This window comes from Taudactylus pleione, unplaced genomic scaffold, assembly GCF_031769625.1.
Source record: "Taudactylus pleione unplaced genomic scaffold, aTauple2 ptg000762l, whole genome shotgun sequence".
In the NCBI taxonomy this organism is placed as follows: Eukaryota; Metazoa; Chordata; class Amphibia; order Anura; family Myobatrachidae; genus Taudactylus; species Taudactylus pleione.
This window is the reverse complement of record NW_028285164.1, coordinates 2,226,704-2,242,827: the sequence shown is the minus strand read 5'-3', so window position 1 is coordinate 2,242,827 and position 16,124 is coordinate 2,226,704. Positions and strand designations below refer to the sequence as shown.

The window sequence follows — 16,124 nt, the reverse complement described above, 5'->3', positions numbered from 1 at the left end:
TTTTTTTTTTTTTAAATGTTTGTGTAAATAAATGTTTCAAGGTGATTTTGTTAAATTAACTTTTTTATTTAGAAATATACATGTCTATTGCACCCACAATTGAAAAATAAGTATTCTATGCTGCGAGACGTGTGGCTGGCACTATATATATATTATTTCATTTAAGTAAATATTTTGCCATCTGTATTTTTTTTCCACATTCAAAAAAAATAAAGAACGGAATTCGTAGTCGCGGGTGACTTAGCCGTTCGCCTGTTCTTAGAAGACCCAGTGCCTGAAATTCTGCTCATCATTTCACACCAAACAAAAAGTAATAAAACTATTTTCTAGCATTCCCTGTCCTGTTTATTGATGCTGTCATGTTACCAGGGTGGTTAGCAGTCTGTGCATATATGGTGCATCTACGTCCTCCTGCTGGGGGTAGAAGGAGGGGGGGGGGGTGCCTAGTGTCTTTATGCACCCGCTTTAGTCCTTGTTAGAAAGGAGCCGCTCTATCTGAAGCCCCACACGGGGATCAGGTTACGGGTTTCTCTCTCGTATATATCCGGGATGAGTCCTAAAGGAGATGGCACCAACCTGACCGTGTTTTTGCCAAAGAGCTTTTTCTCGTACTGGATCAGCTGCTGCCAAAATCCGGCGTTCGGCCGTACCACTGGTCTCCTGGTTTTAACCCACTGGTGGGCGTCCAGCAGAGACAGGCGGTGATACTTCATCAGGTAAGCGATGCAGAGGGTGGCGGAACGGCTTACTCCCGCCACACAGTGAACCAGCGTCCTGCCGTTCCTCTTTCCGTTCTGGTGGATGCGGTCTGCCACAGAATCGAAGTACAATGCCAGGGGCGCATGTGGCAAGTCCGGCACGGGCACTTTGACGTAGTCTACGTCCGGCCAGTTGGAGTTGGGGATCTCCAGAGTGGCGTTCACAATGCAGGTCACGTTGCGGGCATACACCAGCTGCCGACTGCCTGCGGCGTTCCCGCTGGAGAGGTACAGGCACGGGCTGATCTGAGCGATGCTCCCCAGGCCGGACAGTCCGGTGCTGGAAGTGCCGCCTACAGCTGTTGGTTTGGTAGAGATAGCCGGGGGAGGTTGAGAGCGTCTGAGGAGCCGGTGGCTGCGGAAATTCATGGTGGGGAGCAGCAGGGGCATATAGAGGGGATCTCTGCGGTTAGGAAGGCAGGAAACAAATGTGCTTATTGGCAATCTGATGGCCTTCGGTTCCTTTCACGATCTGCAACCTGGGGATGAAGAGAACACAAGGAATTAATTACACATCACAAACAGCTACTGCCCCTTTCATCGTCCATAGAATGATCAGTTCTTGCTTAGATTTTTATTAATTTTTAAACCCTTGATTTAGTTTACAGCAGCTTGTGCTAATGTCAGCGATTGAGGAACCTGTGAGAACACCGGGTATTCTAATACACTGAGCCAACACTTTTAGCAATGTGAAGAACACAGGAGTTGGACTACTGGTAGTTGTAGTTCTATAAAAGGAGACCGTGAACGGTGGGAGGTATTGTATTTTAGGCACAGGGGCATATGCAAGAATGCCCGATGTTGTAAAGTAGCCGTCATTTAAAAGGCAAAACCAGGTTGATTTAGGACCTTTCAGACCCGCTCGCAAGCGGGTCGATGGTGAGGGCATGCGCTGCGCTCGCAAGCCCCGGAGCGAGTGACCAATGCACTCGCTCCAGGGTTCGCTACAAAAGGGGCGGCTGTCGATGTTGATCGACAGCTTGCCCCGTTTTGTAGGCGGGGTGGGGGGGTGGCCAGACAAACTGAGGCGTTCCTGAAGGAACTCCTGCCGTTTGTAGGCGGCCCTACTGACATCACCAGTGATGTCAGTAGGGCGCTTCCTGCTCTGTTAGAGCAGGAAGCTACCTGGGGCTTGCGGTAGACGCGACCCTACCGCAAGGGTCTCATCGCAAGCCCCAATGGTCTCGACCATCACCTAGTCACTTGCTAAAGCTGTGGGTGGTCACCCACAGCTTAGCGAGTGGCCAGGAGGCTGCCTTTCAAAAGAAAAGCGGGCGCTCTCTTTTTGCGAGCGGCTCTGAATGAGGTCCTTAGTTTTTTTAAATGACGGCTACTCTAAAACATCGGTCAGTCTCGCATGGGATTCGCCGAAGCTTGAAGTCTGCAGGCTATTACATAAACCATATAGACTTTTGAGCCTACAGGGGTACTATGGAAGGGGGGGGGGTAGGGGCTTACAAGTAATTGTTAATATTAATGGAGGTATTTAGGTCTAGGATATGTGTGAAATGGTGGCATGGAAGTAACTAGTGACAATGGGTGGGTAATGTCCCTTGAAAATGCCTAAGGGCAGAAGTGGAACATAGCTGTACTGCATGGACATCATGGTATAGTAGTGACTGCACTGAGATACATGTCCTGCATATACATATCAAAATGTAGTATGTGTGTGTACTGGGGCTGAGCTGTGTCATGATGTAGTAGTATGTGTGCGCCGGGGCTGGGCAGTGTCATGGTGTAGTAGTATGTGTGTGCCGGGGCTGGGCAGTGTCATGGTGTGGTAGTAGTAGTGTGTGTGCACTGGGGCTGGGCAGTGTCATGGTGTAGTAGCAGTATGTGTATTGGGGCTGGGCCGTGTCATGGTGTGGTAGTAGTGTGTGTGCGCGCACTGGGGCTGGGCAGTGTCATGGTGTAGCAGCAGTGTGAACCGGGGCTGGGCCGTGTCCTGGTGTAGTAGCAGTGTGTGTATACCGGGGCTGGGCAGTATCATGGTGTAGTAGCAGTGTGTGTCCCGGGGCTTGGCAGTGTCATGGTGTAGTAGTAGTAGTAGTAGTAGTGTGTGTATACCGGGGCTGGGCAGTATCATGGTGTAGTAGCAGTGTGTACTGGGGCTGAGCTGTGTCATGGTGTAGCAGTAGTAGTATTGTGTCTACCGGGGCTGAGCTGTGTCATGGTGTGTACTGGGGTTGAGCTGTGTCATGGTGTAGTACTAGTGTGTACTGGGGCTGGGCAGTGTCATGGTGTAGCAGTAGTAGTATTGTGTGTACCGGAGCTGGGCAGTGTCATGGTGTAGTAGCAGTGTGTACCGGGGCTGAGCTGTGTCATGGTGTAGTATTATTGTGTGTTCCGGGGCTGGGCAGTGTCATGGTGTAGTAGCAGTGTGTACTGGGGTTGGGCAGTGTCATGGTGTAGTAGCAGTGTGCACAGGGGCTGAGCTGTGTCATGGTGTAGTATTGTGTGTTCCGGGGCTGGGCAGTGTCATGGTGTAGTAGCAGTGTGTACTGGGGCTGGGCTGTGTCATGATGTAGTAGTATGTGTGCGCCGGGGCTGGGCAGTGTCATGGTGTAGTAGTATGTGTGTGCCGGGGCTGGGCAGTGTCATGGTGTGGTAGTAGTAGTGTGTGTGCACTGGGGCTGGGCAGTGTCATGGTGTAGTAGCAGTATGTGTATTGGGGCTGGGCCGTGTCATGGTGTGGTAGTAGTGTGTGTGCGCGCACTGGGGCTGGGCAGTGTCATGGTGTAGCAGCAGTGTGAACCGGGGCTGGGCCGTGTCCTGGTGTAGTACCAGTGTGTGTATACCGGGGCTGGGCAGTATCATGGTGTAGTAGCAGTGTGTGTCCCGGGGCTTGGCAGTGTCATGGTGTAGTAGTAGTGTGTGTATACCGGGGCTGGGCAGTATCATGGTGTAGTAGCAGTGTGTACTGGGGCTGAGCTGTGTCATGGTGTAGCAGTAGTAGTATTGTGTCTACCGGGGCTGAGCTGTGTCATGGTGTGTACTGGGGTTGAGCTGTGTCATGGTGTAGTACTAGTGTGTACTGGGGCTGGGCAGTGTCATGGTGTAGCAGTAGTAGTATTGTGTGTACCGGAGCTGGGCAGTGTCATGGTGTAGTAGCAGTGTGTACCGGGGCTGAGCTGTGTCATGGTGTAGTATTATTGTGTGTTCCGGGGCTGGGCAGTGTCATGGTGTAGTAGCAGTGTGTACTGGGGTTGGGCAGTGTCATGGTGTAGTAGCAGTGTGCACAGGGGCTGAGCTGTGTCATGGTGTAGTATTGTGTGTTCCGGGGCTGGGCAGTGTCATGGTGTAGTAGCAGTGTGTACTGGGGTTGGGCAGTGTCATGGTGTAGTAGTAGTGTGTACTGGGGCTGGGCAGTGTCATGGTGTAGTAGCAGTGTGCACAGGGGCTGGGCAGTGTCATGGTGTAGTAGCAGTGTGCACAGGGGCTGGGCAGTGTCATGGTGTAGTAGCAGTGTGCACAGGGGCTGGGCAGTGTCATGGTATGGTAGTAGTATTGTGTGTACCGGGGCTGAGCTGTGTCATGGTGTAGTAGTAGTGTGTACTGGGGCTGGGCAGTGTCATGGTGTAGCAGTAGTAGTTTTGTGTGTACCGAGTCTGAGCTGTGTCATGGTGTAGTACTAGTGTGTACTGGGGCTGGGCAGTGTCATGGTGTAGTAGTATTGTGTGTACTGGGGCTGGGTTAGTGTCAAGGTGTAGCAGTAGTAGTATTGTGTGTAGTGGGGCTGAGCTGTGTCATGGTGTAGTAGAGTGTGTACCGGGGCTGAGCTGTGTCATGGTGTAATAGTAGTATTGTGTGTACTGGGGCTGAGCTGTGTCATGGTGTAGTAGTATTGTGTGTACTGGGGCTGAGCTGTGTCATGGTGTAGTAGTGGTGTGTGTAGTGGGGCTGAGCAGTGTCATGGTGTAGTAGAGTGTGTACTGGGGCTGGGCAGTGTCATGGTGTAGCAGTAGTAGTAGAGTGTGTACTGGGGCTGGGCAGTGTCATGGTGTAGTAGTAGAGTGTGTACTGGGGCTGAGCTGTGTCATGGTGTAGTAGTAGTAGTGGTGTGTGTACTGGGGCTGAGCAGTGTCATGGTGTAGTAGAGTGTGTACTGGGGCTGGGCAGTGTCATGGTGTAGTAGTAACAGTGTGTACTGGGGCTGAGCTGTGTCATGGTGTAGTAGAGTGTGTACTGGGGCTGAGCTGTGTCATGGTGTAGCAGTAGTAGTATTGTGTGTACCGGGGCTGAGCTATGTCATGGTGTAGCAGTAGTAGTATTGTGTGTACCGGGGCTGAGCAGTGTCATGGTGTAGTAGTGGTGTGTGCAGTGGGGCTGAGCAGTGTCATGGTGTGTACTGGGGCTGAGCTGTGTCATCGTGTAGTAGAGTGTGTACCGGGGCTGAGCTGTGTCATGGTGTAGCAGTAGTAGTATTGTGTGTAGTGGGGCTGAGCAGTGTCATGGTGTAGTAGTAGTAGTATTGTGTGTAGTGGGGCTGAGCTGTGTCATGGTGTAGTACTAGTGTGTACTGGGGCTGGGCAGTGCCATGGTGTAGTAGTATTGTGTGTACTGGGGCTGGGTTAGTGTCAAGGTGTAGCAGTAGTAGTATTGTGTGTAGTGGGGCTGAGCTGTGTCATGGTGTAGTAGAGTGTGTACCGGGGCTGAGCTGTGTCATGGTGTAATAGTAGTATTGTGTGTACTGGGGCTGAGCTGTGTCATGGTGTAGTAGTATTGTGTGTACCGGGGCTGAGCTGTGTCATGGTGTAGTAGTAGTAGTGGTGTGTGTAGTGGGGCTGAGCAGTGTCATGGTGTAGTAGAGTGTGTACTGGGGCTGGGAAGTGTCATGGTGTAGCAGTAGTAGTAGAGTGTGTACTGGGGCTGGGCAGTGTCATGGTGTAGTAGTAGAGTGTGTACTGGGGCTGAGCTGTGTCATGGTGTAGCAGTAGTAGTATTGTGTGTACCGGGGCTGAGCTATGTCATGGTGTAGCAGTAGTAGTATTGTGTGTACCGGGGCTGAGCAGTGTCATGGTGTAGTAGTGGTGTGTGCAGTGGGGCTGAGCAGTGTCATGGTGTGTACTGGGGCTGAGCTGTGTCATCGTGTAGTAGAGTGTGTACCGGGGCTGAGCTGTGTCATGGTGTAGCAGTAGTAGTATTGTGTGTAGTGGGGCTGAGCAGTGTCATGGTGTAGTAGTAGTAGTAGTATTGTGTGTACTGGGGCTGAGCTGTGTCATGGTGTAGCAGTAGTAGTATTGTGTGTACTGGGGCTGAGCAGTGTCATGGTGTAGTAGTAGTAGTAGTGGGGCTGAGCAGTGTCATGGTGTAGTAGTAGTAGTGGGGCTGAGCTGTGTCATGGTGTAGTAGTAGTAGTGTGTGTACCGGGGCTGAGCTGTGTCATGGTGTAGCAGTAGTAGTAGTGTGTGTACCGGGGCTGAGCTGTGTCATGGTGTAGCAGTAGTAGTAGTGTGTGTACCGGGGCTGAGCTGTGTCATGGTGTAGCAGTAGTAGTAGTGTGTGTACCGGGGCTGAGCAGTGTCATGGTGTAGTAGTGGTGTGTGCAGTGGGGCTGAGCAGTGTCATGGTGTGTACTGGGGCTGAGCTGTGTCATCGTGTAGTAGAGTGTGTACCGGGGCTGAGCTGTGTCATGGTGTAGCAGTAGTAGTATTGTGTGTAGTGGGGCTGAGCAGTGTCATGGTGTAGTAGTAGTAGTATTGTGTGTACTGGGGCTGAGCTGTGTCATGGTGTAGCAGTAGTAGTATTGTGTGTACTGGGGCTGAGCAGTGTCATGGTGTAGTAGTAGTAGTGGGGCTGAGCTGTGTCATGGTGTAGTAGTAGTATTGTGTGTAGTGGGGCTGAGCTGTGTCATGGTGTAGCAGTAGTAGTAGTGTGTGTACCGGGGCTGAGCTGTGTCATGGTGTAGTAGTAGTAGTAGTAGTAGTATTGTGTGTACCGGGGCTGAGCTGTGTCATGGTGTAGTAGTAGTAGTAGTAGTAGTAGTAGTAGTATTGTGTGTACCGGGGCTGAGCTGTGTCATGGTGTAGTAGTAGTAGTATTGTGTGTACCGGGGCTGAGCTGTGTCATGGTGTAGTAGTAGTAGTATTGTGTGTACCGGGGCTGAGCTGTGTCATGGTGTAGTAGAGTGACTGTCCTATGTGTACATGGTACAGGTGCAGAGTATAATAACCATGTCTTACCTTAGTTCTGCAGTATCATCTGATGTGAATGTCCCTGGGTGTAGCGCGCGTCTCTGCTCCTCCGGCTTTATGTGCTGGCTCTGCAGAGAGGATGATGCAGGGTGTGAGGGGGGCGTGTGAGAGACACAATGCCCCCTCACTGCTATACATATTCATGCCAGGATCTGCCAGCAGCTTCCGTTAACACATTGCTGGCTGTACTGCACCGCGATAATACAACACACCGTCCTATTAACTCTTCCAGAGCACTCCCCTTATCACACTGCTGCAAATCTGCAGAGCATTGCACACCACTCTGACACCAGAAAGGCACAGCATTGCACATCACTCCGATACCAGGAAAGCAGAGCATTGCACACCACTCCGATACCAGGAAAGCAGAGCATTGCACACCACTCCGATACCAGGAATGCAGAGCATTGCACACCACTCCGATACCAGGAATGCAGAGCATTGCACACCACTCCGATGCTAGCAAGGCAGAGCATTGCACATCACTCCAATACCAGGAAAGCAGAGCATTGCACACCACTTTTTGATACTAGCAAGGTAGACCATTGCACATCATCCCGATAACAGGAAAGCAGAGCATTGCACACCACTCCAATACCAGGAAAGCAGAGCATTACACACCACTCCGATACCAGGAAAGCAGAGCATTGCACACCACTGCGATACCAGGAAAGCAGAGCATTGCACATCACTCTGATACTAGCAAGGTAGAGCATTGCACATCACTCAAATACCAAGAAAGCAGAGCATTGCACATCACTCTGATAACAGGAATGCAGAGTATAGCACATCACTCTGATACTAGCAGAGCATTGCACACCACTCCGATACCAGGAAAGCAGAGCATTGCACACCACTACAATACCAGGAAAGCAGAGCATTACAAATACGGCTGAATTACAAGCGCAAACTGAAAACTGCTGCTATGCCAATATCTTTGGATCACGGTCCAGGTTTCTCTGCAGAGCATTGCTCCTTGCACAAGTCAGCGTCACCTGCCAGGTACCACTCTTCCGGTGGCTGTGAGGTCACGCTTGTAAGGATGCGATACGAGGGCCACGGTGCAATCATGACATCATTGGAGAAACAATAATCAGCCAATCGGATGGAGATTATTGCAGATGTCATCAGCTTATCTGCGTTTCCATGGTAACAATGTGCGCCTTTAATGGTCTTAGAACGGAAAGTAAAGTGGAGCAGGATAGGGATCATGTGATGTGATATTCTGTCTGAAAACTACGAGCTACATTACATCTCACAGACATTTCCAGCATCACCCCTCACGGCCACAAAGAAATGAAATTACACCCATAGCCTACCCATGGTGGCTGCTGCCATTGAATTTTAGGGGCCAGATGGCCCTAACCCAAGCGTATGTTCTGTGGGACCCCATCCGAGACCCCATGGGATCTTAATCTGTCTGTGATTGGCAGGCTGCCTCCAATGTCTGTATGTCTTGGGGGCACATTTGGGAAAGCATTTTTTTCTACTTTGTTGCAGAATTTTACAACTTTCACAAATTTGTTTTCAAAATCATTTCCAACAAAAAAAAAGCCAAAATACAAATACAAAAATTGTGCTGCAAAAATGTCAGCTTCCGCTCTGTCTGTTTAGGAAAGTCCTGCGTCCCTACTAGACATGAAAACGACTGCGCCATTACGACATTGTAATGGTGCAGTCGTTTGTCAGTCTGTGATGAGCCTGCACTGAGCGAGCAGTCGTTCAGTGCAGGCACAATCAATCCTCTGCAAACATGCTCAACCTGACGCTATCGCCAGGTTGTCCAGCATGTTTGCCCGATGATAGATGTCTAAACGACCAGCGGGCACGTGCAGCGTTGGTCGTTTTAGCGATTTTTACAAACGATTTATGAACGATTGAACAATATCGTTATCATTCAATCGCTCACATAAATCCCCTAGTGGATGGGCACCTTTACACCACACATCAATGAAAATTTACAAATCCCCCCCTCCCAATGTATAGGTTTGTTTTATCATGTCAACCAAACATCCTCCCACAGCCAATATCCCACTTGTCTGCCAATTAATGGTGTGGTTGTAATTGGCTGCTCCTAATTAAGGGAACAAACAAGGACACCCTCTGCTCTCCCATCCCCCATAGCAAAGCAGCAATTTGGGTGAGTGGGACCACTGCTCTCTGCAGGAGGGGAAGTGCCTGTGTTACTACACTATAGTTCTGCAATCTATATACAGAGACCGTAGCTATATACCGCTTATACAACGGTATACACAATACCTGGAATCTGACATTAATACTATAGTAGAAATAGCCTGTAGAATAGAGTTCCCTAAACTCTGCCATTGCAATCCAGGTTTTAAGTACATCCATGCTTCAGTCCTGCTGGTTAAATCCAATTGACTGACGTACTAATTAAGTTACCTGTGCCCAAGCATGGATATCCTTAAAACCTGGACTGTAATGGCGGAGTTCGGGAGACTTTGCTACAGATTACAAAGGCAACCTCTGGCTGGCAGTTCACTCTGGGATTTGTAGTTCCACAGATTGTCTACTTAGATCTCCCATTAATCTCCCCAGATGAATTTGATGGACTGTATGAGGGGTAAGGATTGATGCCATGTACAAATGCCCTGTATGTTCACAGTACTGCTGCCGCCATGCCTAAACGGCAACAGAAGATTGCAGCGCTGGCGCTGGACTTAATCCCTTCCTCCCTGCATCTTCTGAAGAGAGCTCAACTGCAGCAACATTGCAAGAAGCTGGGCCTGCGAGGTGGAGGAAAGGTGAGGGGCTCGGGGTGAGTGTAAACCCACAGCTCAGGCCACAGTATACAATGTGAGGTACAAAATGTAGTAACTCTCCCCTCTACCCCAGAACACAGAGCTCATCCAGAGACTACAAGAGCACTTCAAGGAAGCAGCAAGTACTGGGCAGGTGGGTACATAGTACATATCGACATATTCTGCCCCAATATCAAGGGGGGATTGTCAGATAGTCATAAAAGTAATATACATGGTGCTATGGAATTCACTGCTTTATCCACTGATGCAGCAGGTCATTATATTCCAACCACTTATACATCAGTGTAGTGTACCCTCCATGTGTACTGTATCACCACTTATACATCATTGTAGTGTACCCTCCATGTGTACTGTATCACCACTTATACATCATTGTAGTGTACCCCCCATGTGCACTGTATCACCACTTATACATCAGTGTAGTGTACCCTCCATGTGCACTGTATCACCACTTATACATCAGTGTAGTGTACCCTCCATGTGCACTGTATCACCACTTATACATCATTGTAGTGTACCCTCCATGTGTACTGTACCACCACTTATACATCATTGTAGTGTACCCTCCATGTGTACTGTACCACCACTTATACATCATTGTAGTGTACCCTCCATGTGTACTGTACCACCACTTATACATCATTGTAGTGTACCCTCCATGTGTACTGTACCACCACTTATACATCATTGTAGTGTACCCTCCATGTGTACTGTACCACCACTTATACATCATTGTAGTGTACCCTCCATGTGTACTGTACCACCACTTATACATCATTGTAGTGTACCCTCCATGTGTACTGTACCACCACTTATACATCATTGTAGTGTACCCTCCATGTGTACTGTACCACCACTTATACATCATTGTAGTGTACCCTCCATGTGCACTGTATCACCACTTCTACATCAGTGTAGTGTACCCTCCATGTGCACTGTATCACCACTTCTACATCATTGTAGTGTACCCCCCATGTGCACTGTATCACCACTTATACATCATTGTAGTGTACCCCCCATGTGCACTGTATCACCACTTGTACATCATTGTAGTTTACCCTCCATGTGTACTGTATCACCACTTATACATCATTGTAGTGTACCCTCCATGTGCACTGTATCACCACTTATACATCATTGTAGTGTACCCCCCATGTGCACTGTATCACCACTTATACATCATTGTAGTGTACCCCCCATGTGCACTGTATCACCACTTATACATCATTGTAGTGTACCCTCCATGTGCACTGTATCACCACTTATACATCATTGTAGTGTACCCCCCATGTGCACTGTATCACCACTTATACATCATTGTAGTGTATCCTCCCCCATGTGCACTATATCACCACTTATACATCATTGTAGTGTACCCTCCATGTGTACTGTATCACCACTTATACATCATTGGAGTGTACCCCCCATGTGCACTGTATCACCACTTATACATCATTGTGGTGTACCCCCCATGTGCACTGTATCACCACTTATACAGCATTGTAGCGTACCCTCCCCCATGTGTACTGTATCACCACTTATACATCATTGTAGTGTACCCTCCCCCATGTGCACTGTATCACCACTTATACATCATTGTAGTGTACCCTCCCCCATGTGCACTGTATCACCACTTATACATCATTGTAGTGTACCCTCCATGTGCACTGTATCACCACTTATACATCATTGTAGTGTACCCTCCATGTGCACTGTATCACCACTTCTACATCATTGTAGTGTACCCTCCCCCATGTGCACTGTATCACCACTTATACAGCATTGTAGTGTACCCTCCCCCATGTGCACTGTATCGCCACTTATACAGCATTGTAGTGTACCCTCCCCCATGTGCACTGTATCGCCACTTATACATCATTGTAGTGTACCCTCCCCCATGTGCACTGTATCACCACTTATACATCATTGTAGTGTACCCTCCCCCATGTGCACTGTATCACCACTTATACAGCATTGTAGTGTACCCTCCCCCATGTGCACTGTATCACCACTTATACATCATTGTAATGTACCCCCCATGTGCACTGTATCACCACTTATACATCATTGTAGTGTACCCCCCATGTGCCCTGTATCACCACTTATACATCATTGTAATGTACCCCCCATGTGCCCTGTATCACCACTTATATATACATTATTGTAGTGTACCCTCCATGTGCACTGTATCACCACTTACACATCATTGTAGTGTACCCTCCCCCATGTGCACTGTATCACCACTTACACATCATTGTAGTGTACCCTCCCCCCATGTGCCCTGTATCACCACTTATACATCATTGTAGTGTACCCTCCCCCCATGTGCACTGTATCACCACTTATACATCATTGTAGTGTACCCTCCCCCATGTGCACTGTATCACCACTTATACATCAGTGTATCACCAGGTAACCCCCTCCCCCCGTGTGCACTGTGTCACCTGTGTATGCCCCCCTGTATAGCAGTGCCCCCTTGTATAGCTGTGTGCCACCCTGTGTATGCCCCCCTGTATAGCTGTATAAGACCCTTGTATACCCGTGTGCCACCACCTGGATTGCAGTGTGACACCCTGTGTATAACTGAGTTGACCCTGTATAGTTGTGGACCCCCTGTGTATGCCACCAGCATAGCATTGTGCTCCACTGTATGCCCTCTGAATAGCTGTGTATGCCCTTTATACAGCAGTGTTTGCCCTCTGTATAGCTATGTACCATCATTTGTGTGCCCCCTAAATATCTGTGTATGTTCCTTGTATAGAAGTGTTTGCCCCCTGTATAGCTGTGTGCCACCCACTGTATGCCCCCTTTATAGCTGTGTGCCACCCACTGTATGCCCCCTTTATAGCTGTATGCCACCCACTGTATGCCCCCTGTATAGCTGTGTACACAGACCCCCTCTGCAGCTGTCTATACGCCCTGTATAGCTGTATATGTCCCCCGGTATAACATTACCCCCTCTGTATAGCTGTGTATGTCCCCCCTGTATAGCATTATCCCTGTATAGCTGTGTATGTCCCCCCTGTATAGCATTATCCCTGTATAGCTGTGTATGTCCCCCGGTATAGCATTATCCCTGTATAGCTGTATGTGTCCCCCCTGTATAGCATTATCCCTGTATAGCTGTATGTGTCCCCCTGTATAGCATTATCCCTGTATAGCTGTATATGTCCCCCCTGTATAGCATTATCCCTGTATAGCTGTATATGTGCCCCCTGTATAGCATTATCCCTGTATAGCTGTATATGTCCCCCGGTATAACATTACCCCCTCTGTATAGCTGTGTATGTCCCCCGGTATAGCATTATCCCTGTATAGCTGTATATGTCCCCCGGTATAACATTACCCCCTCTGTATAGCTGTATATGTCCCCCCTGTATAGCATTATCCCTGTATAGCTGTATGTGTCCCCCTGTATAGCATTATCCCTGTATAGCTGTATATGTCCCCCCTGTATAGCATTATCCCTGTATAGCTGTATATGTGCCCCCTGTATAGCATTATCCCTGTATAGCTGTATATGTCCCCCGGTATAACATTGCCCCCTCTGTATAGCTGTGTATGTCCCCCCTGTATAGCATTATCCCTGTATAGCTGTGTATGTCCCCCCTGTATAGCATTATCACTGTATAGCTGTGTATGTCCCCCCTGTATAGCATTATCCCTGTATAGCTGTGTATGTCCCCCCTGTATAGCATTATCCCTGTATAGCTGTGTATGTCCCCCGGTATAGCATTATCCCTGTATAGCTGTATGTGTCCCCCCCTGTATAGCATTATCCCTGTATAGCTGTATGTGTCCCCCTGTATAGCATTATCCCTGTATAGCTGTATATGTCCCCCCTGTATAGCATTATCCCTGTATAGCTGTGTATGTCCCCCGGTATAGCATTATCCCTGTATAGCTGTATGTGTCCCCCGGTATAGCATTATCCCTGTATAGCTGTATATGTCCCCCCTGTATAGCATTATCCCTGTATAGCTGTATATGTCCCCCCTGTATAGCATTATCCCTGTATAGCTGTATATGTCCCCCCTGTATAGCATTATCCCTGTATAGCTGTATGTGTCCCCCCTGTATAGCATTATCCCTGTATAGCTGTGTACACAGACCCCCTCTGCAGCTGTCTATACGCCCTGTATAGCTGTATATGTCCCCTGGTATAACATTACCGCCTGTATAGCTGTATATGCCCCCCTGTATAGCATTATCCCTGTATAGCTGTGTACACAGACCCCCTCTGCAGCTGTCTATACGCCCTGTATAGCTGTATATGTCCCCCGGTATAACATTAACCCCTCTGTATAGCTGTGTATGTCCCCCCTGTATAGCATTATCCCTGTATAGCTGTGTATGTCCCCCCTGTATAGCATTATCACTGTATAGCTGTGTATGTCCCCCCTGTATAGCATTATCACTGTATAGCTGTGTATGTCCCCCCTGTATAGCATTATCCCTGTATAGCTGTGTATGTCCCCCCTGTATAGCATTATCCCTGTATAGCTGTGTATGTCCCCCGGTATAGCATTATCCCTGTATAGCATTATCCCTGTATAGCTGTATATGTCCCCCCTGTATAGCATTATCCCTGTATAGCTGTATATGTGCCCCCTGTATAGCATTATCCCTGTATAGCTGTGTACACAGACCCCCTCTGCAGCTGTCTATACGCCCTGTATAGCTGTATATGTCCCCTGGTATAACATTACCCCCTGTATAGCTGTATATGCCCCCCTGTATAGCATTATCCCTGTATAGCTGTGTACACACACCCCCTCTGCAGCTGTGTATACGCCCTGTATAGCTGTATATGTCCCCCGGTATAACATTACCCCCTCTGTATAGCTGTGTATGTCCCCCCTGTATAGCATTATCCCTGTATAGCTGTATATGTCCCCCCTGTATAACATTATCCCTGTATAGCTATAGATGTCCCCCGGTATAACATTACCCCCTCTGTAAAGCTGTATATGTCCCCCCTGTATAACACTGCCCCCTGTATAGCTGTGTAAGTCCCTCCTGTATAGTATTATCCCTGTATAGCTGTGTGTGCCCCCCTGTATAGCATTACCCCCTGTACAGCTGTCTATACGTCCTGTATATGCCCCCCCCGTATAGCATTACCCCCTGTACAGCTGACTATACGTCCTGTGTACGCCTCCCCTGTATAGTATTACCCCCTGTACAGTTGTGTGCCCCCCTGTATAGTATTACCCCCTGTACAGTTGTGTGCCCCCCTGTATAGTATTACCCCCTGCACAGTGGTGTGCCCTCCCTGTATAGCATTACCCCCTGTACAGTTGTGTGTGCCCCCTGTATAGCATTACCCCTGTACAGGTGTGTGCCCCCTGTATAGCATTACCCCCTGTACAGTTGTGTGTGCCCCCTGTATAGCATTACCCCTGTACAGGTGTGTGCCCCCTGTATAGCATTACCCCCTGTACAGTTGTGTGTGCCCCCTGTATAGCATTACCCCTGTACAGGTGTGTGCCCCCTGTATAGCATTACCCCCTGTACAGTTGTGTGTGCCCCCTGTATAGCATTACCCCTGTACAGGTGTGTGCCCCCTGTATAGCATTACCCCCTGTACAGGTGTGTGTGCCCCCTGTATAGCATTACCCCCGTACAGGTGTGTGCCCCCTGTATAGCATTACCCCCTGTACAGTTGTGTGTGCCCCCCTGTGTAGCATTATCCCCTGTACAGTTGTGTGTGCCCCCTGTATAGCATTACCCCCTGTACAGTTGTGTGTGTGCCCCCTGTATAGCATTACCCCCTGTACAGTTGTGTGTGCCCCCCTGTGTAGCATTATCCCCTGTACAGTTGTGTGTGTGCCCCCTGTATAGCATTACCCCCTGTACAGTTGTGTGTGCCCCCCTGTATAGCATTACCCCCTGTACAGTTGTGTGTGCCCCCCTGTGTAGCATTATCCCCTGTACAGTTGTGTGTGTGCCCCCTGTATAGCATTACCCCCTGTACAGTTGTGTGTGCCCCCCTGTATAGCATTACCCCCTGTACAGTTGTGTGTGCCCCCTGTATAGCATTACCCCCTGTACAGGTGTGTGCCCCCTGTATAGCATTACCCCCTGTACAGGTGTGTGCCCCCTGTATAGCATTACCCCCTGTACAGTTGTGTGTGCCCCCCTGTATAGCATTACCCCCTGTACAGTTGTGTGTGCCCCCTGTATAGCATTACCCCCTGTACAGTTGTGTGCCCCCCTGTATAGCATTACCCCCTGTACAGGTGTGTGTGTGTGTGTGTGTGTGACCCCCTGTATAGCATTACCCCCTGTACGGTTGTGTGTGCCCCCCTGTGTAGCATTATCCCCTGTACAGTTGTGTGTGCCCCCTGTATAGCATTACCCCCTGTACGGTTGTGTGTGCCCCCCTG

General features: G+C 49.1%; 2 protein-coding genes across 6 annotated transcripts in view; one reads left to right on the top strand and one right to left on the bottom strand.

Annotated features, from left to right (window-relative positions):
- Nucleotides 1-60: 60 nt before the first annotated feature.
- Nucleotides 61-16,124, bottom strand: part of DUSP14 (dual specificity phosphatase 14) — a 17,077-nt gene continuing 1,013 nt past the window's right edge. For both annotated transcript variants that reach the window (XM_088457465.1, XM_088457463.1), the window contains exons 2-3: nucleotides 6,941-7,020; nucleotides 61-1,237 (exon numbers count right to left, since the gene is read on the bottom strand). In XM_088457465.1, coding sequence (XP_088313591.1) covers nucleotides 492-1,148 — 657 coding nt within the window. In that variant the 5' untranslated portion in view covers nucleotides 1,149-1,237; nucleotides 6,941-7,020 and the 3' untranslated portion in view covers nucleotides 61-491. The remainder of the gene's footprint in view (nucleotides 1,238-6,940; nucleotides 7,021-16,124) is intronic.
- LOC148476904 (uncharacterized) overlaps nucleotides 9,014-16,124 on the top strand; it is a 22,155-nt gene continuing 15,044 nt past the window's right edge. Inside the window, exons 1-3 of one of the 4 annotated variants that reach the window (XM_088457460.1) lie at nucleotides 9,014-9,092; nucleotides 9,579-9,717; nucleotides 9,809-9,868. In XM_088457460.1, coding sequence (XP_088313586.1) covers nucleotides 9,592-9,717; nucleotides 9,809-9,868 — 186 coding nt within the window. In that variant the 5' untranslated portion in view covers nucleotides 9,014-9,092; nucleotides 9,579-9,591. Of the gene's footprint in view, nucleotides 9,093-9,118; nucleotides 9,199-9,347; nucleotides 9,718-9,808; nucleotides 9,869-16,124 lie in introns of those variants that run through there. The other 3 variants (XM_088457461.1, XM_088457458.1, XM_088457459.1) reach the window with 3 other exon arrangements.